The following is an 11338-nucleotide window of genomic DNA, read 5'->3' on the forward strand; positions in this document are numbered from 1 at the left end:
CCCTCACGGTCTCACCCCCATCGGCCCTGATCTCCCCCAGTTTCAACTCCTGGGACAAACCCCACACGCAGCCCCCTGCACCTGCCTGGTTGCCACGCCGGGCTGCGGCCAGCAGGTGGCAGCACCGCCTCAGCCCTGGGAAAACTGCAGGGGCTGACGGGATAGTGGTGGTCACAGGAGGGTGGGGCGTGTTTGCAGCCGGAGGGGCAGACAGACAGACGGGGAGTTGGCTGGAGCAAGAGACCCGGTCAGCAAAAGTGGGGGGTGCATAGGCAGAGGGGGGGGTCGGGGGTGAATAGGCAGAGGGGGGGTGCATAGGCGGAGAGGGGGGTCGGGGGTGCATAGGCAGAGGGGGGGTGCATAGGCGGAGAGGGGGGTCGGGGGGTGCATGAGCAGGGGGGGGGTGCACGGGCAGAGATGGGGGTCGGGGGGTGCATGAGCAGAGAGGGGGCTCGGGGGGTGCATGAGCAGAGCGGGGGTGCATGGGCAGAGAGGGGGCTCGGGGGTGCATGAGCAGAAGGGGGGGTCGGGGGGTGCATGGTCAGAGGGGGTGCACGGGCGGAGATCGGGGTGGGGGCCGAAGCACAGGGTTGAAGTGGGGTGCGCAGCTGGGGGTGGGATGGGGGGCTGCAAGGGGTGGGCGGGACCCCAGTGATCCCCTTCCCCGTTGGGTGGAATCAGCAGCGGCTCTGGCGGCAGGTGGGTGGGGAGCTCCCTGGAGCTCAGCTGGAGTCTGGCCAGGAACGGGTCTGTAATTATCCGCCACCGCCTGGCGGGAGAGGGGAAAATAGCCCGGACTCCTGGGTTCTCTCTCTGGCTCTGGGAGGGAAGTGGGGTCTAGTGGTTAGAGCGGGGGTGGAGGTGGGAGCCAGGACGCTTGGGTTCTGTCCCCGGCTCTGGGAGGGGAGTGGAATCTATGGCTGGGGAGGGCTGGGTGCCCGGACTCCTGGGTTCTATCCCTGGCTCTGGGAGGGGAGTGGGGTCTAGTGGTTGGGGTAGGGGCTGGGAGCCAGGACTCCTGGGTTCGATTTGAGTTGCTCTCATCTCTTTCAGGATCCCTCCGGCATAAGGATGTTCTTCACGTGTGGCCCAAATGAGGCCATGGTGGTCTCGGGTGAGTGGCTTCCCCTGCCGGTCTCATGTGGAAAGAGACACTCCCAGGGTGTGAGCCTGATGCCGCCCCCTCCTGGGACCCCTAATCCCCAGCCCCACCCCCACACTGCTGGGACGGCCCCGTCAGCCCGGCTAAGACCTGGGCCTAATGCCCGAGCTCATTAGGGGCCCGATCCCTGGGAGAAACCTGGACCAGGGACTGGAGTTGGAGCCTCCCCAGCACAATGGGAGAGCTGCCCCCCCAGCCCCCCACTTATGGGACTCTCCCACCCCACAGGGGAAAGGCTCCGTGCCCCATCCCCTGCCCCCTGAGCCAACCTGAAATACACATCAGTGAAGAGATGGGATCTGAGCCAGTGACATCAGCTGCTCCCAGGGGATGGGCCTGCAGGGGGGGGGTGGAGGAGGCTAATCTGATGGTTAACGATCAAATCTTCTTTTCTGCATCACTAATGGCCACTGGGAAGCAGCAAGGAGCAGGGTGGGGGGCAGTGGGGAGCGAGGTGGGGCTCGGCAGTGGGCGTAGCGGGGCAGGGGCTCAGCAGGGAGCACTGTGCTGTGGGGGGCGGGGTGGGGGATCAGCAAGGGGTGTCTCAGCTGAGCTCACTTCCTGCCTCCTTAAAATTTCCCTGATGGTTTCAAATTGTTCAGGATTCACTGCATGTTCCCCGGCCGCCCACCCTAGAGGCGGCTGCATCTCAGCAGCGTCCCTGTTCTACACAGCTGTTCCCCAGCCACCCACCCCAGAGCCGGCTGCAATTCAACAGTGGGCGAGCCCTCCCTGTGCAGCGTCGCTGTTCCATGTGGCTGTTTCCCAACTGTCCCACCCCAAAGCCAGCTGCATCTCAGCGCCCAGCGGTGGCTAACGTTCTCCTCCCCTCCCCCTAGGCTTCTGCCGCAGCCCCCCAGTGATGGTGGCAGGGGGCCGGGTCTTCGTCCTCCCCTGCATCCAGCAGATCCAGAGGTGAGTCTCCGAAACCCGCCTCCACAGAGAGCCCCTAGGTCAGGGCTCCCTGGCTCGTCCCTGCACTCCCCAAGTCTGTAGAAGATCTCCCATCACCCCGCTGGGGCAGGGGTTGCCAGGATTGAGGAGGGGTCAGAGCTCAGGCTTTGGGGCAGGGAGGGATCAGTATGTGGGGGTGGGGATACCGGGCTGGATGTGTGCATGGGGGGGTCCCCTCTCCTGACCCCCCTGCTTTCCCCACAGGATCTCCTTGAACACGCTGACCCTGAATGTGAAAAGCGAGAAGGTTTATACCCGGCACGGGGTCCCCATCTCTGTCACCGGCATCGCCCAGGTAACCGGCACCCCCTGACTCCGAGGTTGCCGCGGAAACCCCAGGGAGGCTGGAACAGGGTCGGGATCACCTAGGAAACCAGCCAGCTGCCATAGTCCCCCCAGTGGTACCTGCCACTGGCACCACTCACCCCCGTATTTCCCCCAGTGATACCTGCTTAGCCTGGCTCACATCCCCTCCCTCATTTTCCCCGATGGTACCTGCCCAGCCTGGCTCATCCCCCCCATTTCCCCATTGGTACCTGCCCTATGATGCTCTGGGACCACAGGGCCAGAGCCCCCTTGACCACCATGGATACGGTCTCTGGGCAACTGTTGTTGGGATGCAGGCAATAGCCTCTTCCTCTTAAAGGGGAAGGCGCCCCATCCCTGGAGCATCCCTAGGATTCGCAGGGAGGGCTGTCGGGGGCGGGCACAGGGCTCCATTCCTCCCTCCCCTCATGGCCTCGCTCCGGCAGGTGAAGATCCAGGGCCAGAACAAGGAGATGCTGGCAGCCGCCTGCCAGATGTTCCTCGGCAAGTCGGAGAGCGAGATCACCCACATCGCGCTGGAGACGCTGGAGGGGCATCAGCGGGCCATCATGGCCCACATGACTGTGGAGGTGGGGTGCCAGCAGCCGCGGGGGGGGTCAGCCCCCTGCTGGGGGGTCAGACCTGCTGTGTGTGGGGGTCCACGCCTCCTGCTGGGGGAATCAGACCTGCCCCCTGTGTGGGTGTCAGCGCCCCCTGCTGGGGGAATCAGACCTGCCCCCTGTGTGGGTGTTAGCGCCCCCTGCTGGGGGGATCAGACCTGCCCCACCATGTGTCTTTCCCAGCCCTGTCCCCACCCCGACTCACCCCTTGTCTCCCCGCCCCGGGCAGGAAATCTACAAGGATCGGAAGAAGTTCTCGGAGCAGGTTTTTAAAGTGGCCTCTTCAGACCTGGTCAACATGGGCATCAGCGTGGTGAGCTACACGCTCAAGGACATTCACGACGACCAGGTAAGGGAGAGCGGCGCCCCCAAGAGGGGAAAGGCCCCGTGTCCCGTTCCCAGCCCGGAGCAGCCAGCCCCTGCTCTGCCCCGCCCCAGGGCTGGATGGGAGCCGGCGCCCCCTAGAGGGGAAAGGCCCCATGTCCCGTTCCCAGCCCGGAGCCAGCCAGCCCCTGCTCTGCCCCGCCCCAGGGCTGGTTGGGAGTCGGCGCCCCCTAGAGGGGAAAGGCCCCGTGTCCCGTTCCCAGCCCGGAGCAGCCAGCCCCTGCTCTGCCCCGCCCCAGGGCTGGATGGGAGCCGGCGCCCCCTAGAGGGGAAAGGCCCCGTGTCCCGTTCCCAGCCCGGAGCCAGCCAGCCCCTGCTCTGCCCCGCCCCAGGGCTGGATGGGAGCCGGCGCCCCCAAGAGGGGAATGGTCCCCAGCCAGGCTGCGTGGCGTGACTGAGGTGTCTGTCTCTGTTCCATTCTCCCCCTCCCCGCCACGGTGTTGCCCCAGGATTATCTGCACTCGCTGGGGAAAGCCAGGACCGCCCAGGTGCAGAAAGACGCCCGGATAGGGGAAGCTGAGGCCAAGAGAGACGCCGGCATCAAGGTGAGAGCTGGACGTGAGTACAGGTTCTGATCCGGGATGCGGGCAGGGGGATTTCAGCTGGCTGGGTCCATGGGGGTCTGATCCAGGGGTGGGGATTCTGGCCTGCAGCTGGGACCCGGGGGCGGGGAGCACGGGCCAGCCAGCCCACAGCTGTGACCCGGGGGTGAGGGGCATGGACTAGCCGGCCCATGGGTCAGACTGGGCAGGGGATACCAGCTGACCCATGGCTCTGAGGACAGGGGTTACCGTGGCTCTGACCCCCACACCCGCAGGAGGCCAAGGCAAAGCAGGAGAAGCTCTCTGCCCAGTACTTAAGCGAGATCGAGATGGCCAAGGCGCAGCGAGACTTTGAGCTGAAGAAAGCCGCCTACGACATCGAGGTGAACACCCGCAAGGCCGAGTCCGACCTGGCCTATCAGCTGCAGGTGAGACGCCCCTGTGGACAGGGGTAGGGGGGCAGGGCCCCCCAATGCCAGCCCCCGGCCCAGGCGTCTGAGCACCATGGGACACTGTAGCTGGCAGGGCACGCATGTCGATGTGATGGCCAACCCACAGCTGTTGACCTGTGACCCTGACTCCAATGCTGACCTTTGACCCCCTGCAGCTTGACTCTGGACAGCCTGGCGGGTTGACCCCCTGCCCAATGACTCCGTCCTTTGCTCTTAGCATCCCCTGGCCGACCCCTGGTGGCATCTCTGGCCCCACATGTCTTCGCCACCCAGTGGTGTCAACCACGACCCGTCCAGTGGCATCGGTTCTGGACCTGTGACCCCTTTGTCCAGGCTGACCCCTTCCCCACTTCACTGATGTCAACTGTTGACCCTTGACCTCCCCCCATGGCCATGTTGACCCCGTCCCTAGCTTGGAGGCGTCAGCTCTTGGCTCATGACCTCTGGGTAGTGTTGACTTTTGATCCTTTTTGGGGTCAGTTCTTTATTATAATAATAATAATATAATTAATAATAATCCCCCAGTGTTGACCACAGATTGCCCCCAACATTGACCTTTGACTTGCCTCGGTGGGGTCAGCCTTTGCCACCTCCCCCCCACAGTGGTGTCCCTCGATCCCTCACTGTTGCGGGTTCTTGACCGTTCATCTCTTGAATCCTCTCAAAGGGGGCTCAGATCTTGACTTACAAATGCCAGCGATGTTGACCCATGACCCCCTCGACATTGACCTCTGGGGGCATTGGCTTGGCATGAATCCCGGGTGTCTGTGGTGGCGACGCCCATTGGTGCAGCCAACGTTTGACCCCTCACCCCATGGTGTCAACTCCCGCTGCCTTGGCCCTGCTGATCCCCCTCGTGGTGGTGACCCCCGACCCCTCCCTGTGCAGGTGGCCAAGACCAAGCAGAAGATCGAGGAGCAGAAGATGCAGGTGCTGGTGGTGGAGCGGACCCAGCAGATCCAGCTGCAGGAGCAGGAAATCATACGCAAGGAGCACGAGCTGGAGGCCACGGTGAAGAAGCCGGCCGAGGCCGAGCGCTACCGGCTGGAGAAGCTGGCGGAGGCCCAGAGGTATCGCGCCCCCCCAAACCCCCTCTCCCCACGCCGCCCTCCAGCCACCCCCGAGACCCAGCTGGGCCGAGCGCTTCCAGCCCGGACACAACCCCGCAACCCCTTCCCAGCCAGAGCCATGGCCTCACCCCGTCCCCGATCCACCGCGGGGCTCCCTGCCAGCCTCAGCCTGCCTCCCCGCACACAGCGCCCCACCTCTGATGCCTCTCCCCTCCCCCAATGCCCCCCAACACCCTGCCCCTCACTTCTCCATTCTGCACCCCACTCCCATCTCCTCCCGCAGCACCCTGCCCCTCCCCTCTCCATCCCTCGCCCTGCTCCCCTCCCCATCCTGTGCCCCGCTCCCATCCCCTCCCCCAGCACCCTGCCCCTCCTCTCCGCTGCCCCTCACCTCCCCATCCCGCACCCTGCTCCCATCCCCTCCCCCAGCACCCTGCCCCTCCCCTGTTCCTCCCCTCCCCATCCCGCGCCCCGCTCCCATCCCCTCCCCCAGCACCCTGCCCCTCCCCTGTTCTTCCCCTCCCCATCCCGCGCCCGGCTCCCATCCCCTCCCGCAGCACCCTGCCCCTCCCCTCTCCATCCCTCGCCCTGCTCCCACCCCCTCCCCCAGCACCCTGCCCCTCCTCTCCGCTGCCCCTCACCTCCCCATCCTGCACCCCGCTCCCATCCCCTCCCCCAGCACCCTGCCCCTCCCCTGTTCCTCCCCTCCCCATCCCGCACCCCGCTCCCATCCCCTCCCCCAGCACCCTGCCCCTCCCCTGTTCTTCCCCTCCCCATCCCGCGCCCGGCTCCCATCCCCTCCCACAGCACCCTGCCCCTCCCCTCTCCATCCCTTGCCCTGCTCCCACCCCCTCCCCCAGCACCCTGCCCCTCCTCTCCGCTGCCCCTCACCTCCCCATCCCGCACCCCGCTCCCATCCCCTCCCCCAGCACCCTGCCCCTCCCCTGTCCCTCCCCTCCCCATCCCGCGCCCCGCTCCCATCCCCTCCCCCAGCACCCTGTCCCTCCCCTCCCCATCCCGCGCCCCGCTCCCATCCCCTGCCCCAGCACCCTGCCCCTCCCCTGTCCCTCCCCTCCCCGCGCCCCGCTCCCATCCCCTAGCACCCTGCCCCTCCCTTGCCCCTCCCCTCCCCATCCTGTGCCCCACTCCCATCCCCTCCCCCAGCACCCTGCCCCTCACCTCCCCCATCCCGTGCCCCGCTCCCATCCCCTAGCACCCTGCCCCTCCCCTGCCCCTCACCTCCCCATCCCGTGCCCCGCTCCCATCCCCTAGCACCCTGCCCCTCACCTCCCTATCCCGTGCCCCGCTCCCATCCCCTAGCACCCTGCCCCTCACCTCCCCATCCCGTGCCCCGCTCCCATCCCCTAGCACCCTACCCCTCCCCTTCCCATCCTGCGCCCCACTCCCATCTCCTAGCACCCTGCCCCTCCCTTGCCCCTCCCCTCCCCATCCTGTGCCCCACTCCCATCCCCTCCCCCAGCACCCTGCCCCTCACCTCCCCCATCCTGTGCCCCATACAACAAGCCTCATCCACCGCTCCTTCTCCTGAACCCCCTGCTCACCCCTCGGCACCCTCCTTCCCCACTCCCTGCCCCTGAAACCTCTGCTGCCAGCTCCTGCTCACCTCCGCTCAGTGTCCCACCCCCCTACTGTGCCGTAGTCACTGACACTGCCCCCCTTCCCCCCCCCAGGTGCCAGCTCATCATGCAGGCAGAGGCTGAAGCAGAGTCCCTCAGGGTGAGTCTGGTGCTTGCCCCTCCCAGCCTTGTGACGGGAATGGGACCCAGGCGTCCGGGATGGCAGCGCAGGGCTGGAGCCTGGGATGGGACCCAGGCGTCCGGGATGGCAGCGCAGGGCTCTCACCCCTAGGGTGGCTGGAGGCGAGGATGGGACCCAGGCATCCGGGAGTGGAGGACGGGTCGCTCTCCACCCCCGGCGCTGATCACGCTCCCCCCACCTCCCCCATGCAGGTGAAGGGGGAGGCGCAGGCGTTCGCCACTGAGGCCAAGGCGCGGGCAGACGCCGAGCAGATGTCCAAGAAGGCGGAGGCATTCCGGCAGTACCAGGACGCCGCCATGGTCGACATGCTGCTGGAGAAGCTGCCCCAGGTGAGGCCAGGGCCGGGGGGAGGGCAGGATTGGCTCCCTGGGAGACCCTACAATAACAAAGCAGCCTAGCCCAAGCCCTCCCAAGAGTCCCTGCAAAAACAACCCGCCCAGCCCTTATGGAAAGCCTTAGCAAAGTGGCTCACTGCCAGCGTTTAAGGTAGACCGTACAATAACAAGCCCCAGCCCTTCTAGGAGACCCTACAATAACACCCCACCCTGCTTGGCCCCCAACTGTACAATAACAAATCAGTGTGCACGGCCCCCAGCCCATGGGGGAGGCCCCGTGATGAGAACCCAGCTCAGCCCCCAGCACTTAAGGGAGACCCTACAATAACGGAGTGGCGTGGCGCCCCTCCCCCCAGGTGGCGGAGGAGATCAGCAAGCCGCTGACCTCGGTGAAGAAGATCACCATGGTGTCGAGTGGGAGCGAGGGCGTTGGCGCTGCCAAGGTGACGGGGGAGGTGCTGGAAATCATGAGCAAACTCCCCGACACAGTGGAGAAACTCACCGGCATCAGCATCTCCCAGGTACCGGCGCCAGGACGCCTGGGTTCTATCCGAGGGGAGGGGAGCAGGGGCTAGTGGTTAGAGCGGGGGTGGGTGGGACCCAGAACCCCTGGGTTCTCTCCCCAGTGCTGGGAGGGGAATGGGGCCTGGGGGTTAGAGCAGCGGGGGCTGGGAGTCAGGAATCCTGGGTTTTCTCCCTGACTCTGGGAGGGGAGTGGGGTCCAGTGGTTAGAGCGGGGCGGGGGTGCTGGGAGCCAGGACTCCTGGGTTCTCTCCCTGACTCCCTTCCCCCATTGCTAGGGGGTCCAGAGGAGTCCGTGACTCTGTTCTGCGATCAGGTTCCTGGGAGTGACGCGCTGACGCTGCTCCCCCTGTCGGTTTTGCCTCCTGCTCACAGATGACTCAGAAGAAGCCAGGGCGAATGTCCTAGTCACTGGAAGTCGGAGGCTCTGCCCCGAGCTGTGCATGTCCCTGAGCCGCCCCCGCCCCGTTCTCCTTGCTGTGTCTGCATCTCAGGCCTGCCCTCCCGGGGGGGATGTGTGGGGCACCAGCCACCGAGCCCCGTGGGTCAATGCCACCTTCCGTGTACCCTTGCCAGCCCCCCAACCTCTCTCCCAAAAGCGGGGGGGGGCATTTGCTCCCCACTCCACCCTAACCTCGCCTGCACCTTGTATTCCTGGGGGATCAGTCCCACAGACCCACCCCCTCGCTCCGTCATCTCTTCACATCCAAGATCATCCTGAGGGAGAAGTTCCGTCACCTCCAGCTCGGGACCGGCGGGCGCCATGTCTTGAAGGAGGTGCAGCTTTGGAGTCTGATTTCTCAAGAGCGGCAGAGTGAGAAACAAACCCTGTTTGGGGTTTCCTCTTTTCAACGGCACCAACCTCTTAAATCTACTCCTAATGCAGCCTGAGATATCTCACCTTCAAGCCCCAGCGTTTTCAGAAGCCTCTGGCTTCCTTTTCCCTTGCACCCGTCCGGATTTAGCAGCTCATGTCTCTCTGGTGGCCAAAACCACAAGTCAAAGTCAGATACCGGCCGAAAGCCGACAGCCCCAGCTTGGAAACGCCACCGGCCGCACATCTCTACCTTGGGCGCTGGTAAGATATCGGCTGCTGAAGCAGAAGCAAGGCAAGGAGGTAATCGGATTGATGTGACATGTCAGGTCGGCCGTTTGGTGGCTCCCTGGAGCTCTGGAGTTTGGTATTTCCTGGCCAACTGGGGCTGTAGACGCTTTAGATGCCCCTCCATAGCCACAGCTGCAGGCGTGGGTTAGGAAGACAGGAGCAAACCCCTTTTTGGGGAGGGGACAGGGCATAGCCCCCAGGATCCAGCATTCCCAGCGCCTGTGGATGTGGGGTAGGAGAGTTGGGGTGGGATGCAGCTGTGGGCATCTCATTGCCACTAAGGGGCACGGGATGAAATGGGGTGGTGGGGATTTCAAGCCGTTGCCCCCTTTTGCCTCTGGTGCCTAAACATTTTCACTCACTCGCTGTGGCCAAAGTAAACTCTTCCACAGGCCCGCCCCCCCACCACCCCCCCAGCCGTTCCTGCTGCCCCCAGCTGGGCCAATTGGGGCCAATCTGAGAACGAGCCAACTTGGCTGGAATGGCTGGTTAGGAGCTAGGGCCCCATAGAGAAGAAAGGCAGCCAGGCTCCTGCCTCCCTCCACCCGCCAGGGCTGGATCACTGCCAGCACCCCCTAGAAGGGAAAGACCCTGTGCCCCATTCCCCAGTCCCTGCCCTGTGGCTGGTACCCCATATCTGTATGTGCACCCCCAGGTGTTATACCCCCTCCACCACCAGGGGTTCCTCGTCTCTCATGTTTCCACCCCCCTGCCCTCCTCCTGATTTGTACCACTGCTGGTTTGTCCTGCTGGTCCCAGGGCAAAAGGGGGCCCGATCCCACCTTGCTGTGCCTGGGAAGGGGTTGGGAGGGTCCCAGAAGCTGGGCCAGGGCCCCTGCCCCCCCTCCCCTCTGTGTGTGCGCGCGTCCTGGTGCCCCGAATATGACGGGTGCATGAAGGTGCCTTCTCTGCCCTGGTGATTGTACGTGAGCCTGTGTCTGTCACCCCCTGCGCTGGTACCTGTCCCCCCAGACCATTAAACGCCCTGTTGTGTGAATGACCCCGTTCTCCTGGCGCCTCAGTCTCTTGGGGTAGGTGTCTGGGGGCTGGGGCGGGTTGGGGACACAAAGCTGGTGATTCAACGTGTCGGGGCTGGGACAAAGTGCAACACCCCCTGCTGAGTCCCTGGTGACCCATCCTTGCCCTGCTTCCTGCAGCACAGCGCACCCCCTGCTGAGTCCCTGGTGACCCCTCCTTGCCCTGCTTCCTGCAGCACCGCACCCCCTGCAGAGCCCCCAGTGCCCCCCACCCTGCTCCCTGCTGAGCCCCTGGTGCCCCCCCCCCGTGAGCTGCAGCCTGCCAGGGGATAGGGCTCCCTGTGCTCCCTGAGCACTGCACTGGGCCCAGCACTGACCTGGGGGGGGGCCCTTCCTGAGCCCCTTGCCTCCCCCCATTCCAGGGGCAGTCGCTGTGGCCTGTGTGAAAACCAGCTGTGGGTTATACAGCTTAAACTCCCCCCCACCCGCAGCCTCCATGGGGGCAGGGGGCTAAGAGCTGGAGGTCAGGGCTGGTCTGGAGGAATTGAACTGCGGGGAGGGGGGCACAATCCAGCTACTGTTAAAGCAAGGAACAAATCCTTCTGAATGACTTGGCCGGGGGGGGGGGGCGCACAGATGTGCCCCAGCTCCTCACTTCTGACCCGGGGCCCCCTCGTTTAACCTGTGGGGGGGTTGGAGGAAGCGCAGGGCAAGGAAACTGGAGGGGAGGGAAGCAGAGCAAAAGGAAGTGGCTCCAGAGCCCAGCAGAAGGGGGCGGATTCCTCTCCCCCCCCTTCTTCCGTGCCACGTGGCACAGCTGCCATGGCCCCCCCCCCGCAATGAGCTCAGCCCCTGGCCACGCCCCCTCCCGCACTTCCCTGCCCCACAGCTGCTGCAGTGCAGGACTGAGGGGCACTGGCAAGGCTGGGGAGAGGGGAGGGAGGGGTAAGAGGCACCCGCGGAGCTGTAGGGCAGGGAGCCCCCCAGGGCTGGGTAGTGGGGTGGGAGGGGTCCTAGATCATCCCAGGGCTGAGCTAACGGGCTGCACAGCAGGACTGAGGGGCACCCGCAGAGCTGTAGGGTAGGGAGACCCCCAGGGGTGCACACCAGGACTGGGGAGCTCGGCACAG

At 65.1% G+C, this 11338-nt stretch overlaps 1 protein-coding gene across 2 annotated transcripts; it reads left to right on the forward strand.

Annotated features, from left to right (window-relative positions):
- The first annotated feature begins 172 nt into the window (after window positions 1-172).
- Window positions 173-10231, forward strand: FLOT1 (flotillin 1). Of its 2 annotated transcripts, XM_030543834.1 has the most exons (13): window positions 173-247; window positions 1054-1114; window positions 2002-2077; window positions 2321-2411; window positions 2869-3012; window positions 3272-3391; window positions 3876-3971; window positions 4244-4396; window positions 5309-5490; window positions 7182-7227; window positions 7461-7598; window positions 7961-8125; window positions 8502-10231. In XM_030543834.1, the coding sequence occupies exons 2-13, from the start codon at window positions 1072-1074 to the stop codon at window positions 8532-8534; spliced, it is 1287 nt and encodes a 428-aa protein (XP_030399694.1). In that variant the 5' UTR covers window positions 173-247; window positions 1054-1071; the 3' UTR covers window positions 8535-10231. The 2 variants fall into 2 exon arrangements, with proteins under 2 accessions (XP_030399694.1, XP_030399695.1); XM_030543835.1 differs by lacking the exon at window positions 2869-3012.
- The last annotated feature ends 1107 nt before the right edge of the window (window positions 10232-11338 follow it).

The sequence above is a fragment of the Gopherus evgoodei genome, unplaced genomic scaffold, assembly GCF_007399415.2.
Source record: "Gopherus evgoodei ecotype Sinaloan lineage unplaced genomic scaffold, rGopEvg1_v1.p scaffold_32_arrow_ctg1, whole genome shotgun sequence".
Classification (NCBI taxonomy): domain Eukaryota; kingdom Metazoa; phylum Chordata; order Testudines; family Testudinidae; genus Gopherus; species Gopherus evgoodei.

Bases quoted from the DNA above. Each gene is read 5' to 3' on its own strand.
- FLOT1 (XM_030543834.1), top strand. From the start codon at position 1,072: ATGTTCTTCACGTGTGGCCCAAATGAGGCCATGGTGGTCTCGG. The intron at 3,392-3,875 runs GTAAGGGAGAGC...GTGTTGCCCCAG, and splicing joins AGGACATTCACGACGACCAG to GATTATCTGCACTCGCTGGG. The intron at 4,397-5,308 runs GTGAGACGCCCC...CTCCCTGTGCAG, and splicing joins ACCTGGCCTATCAGCTGCAG to GTGGCCAAGACCAAGCAGAA.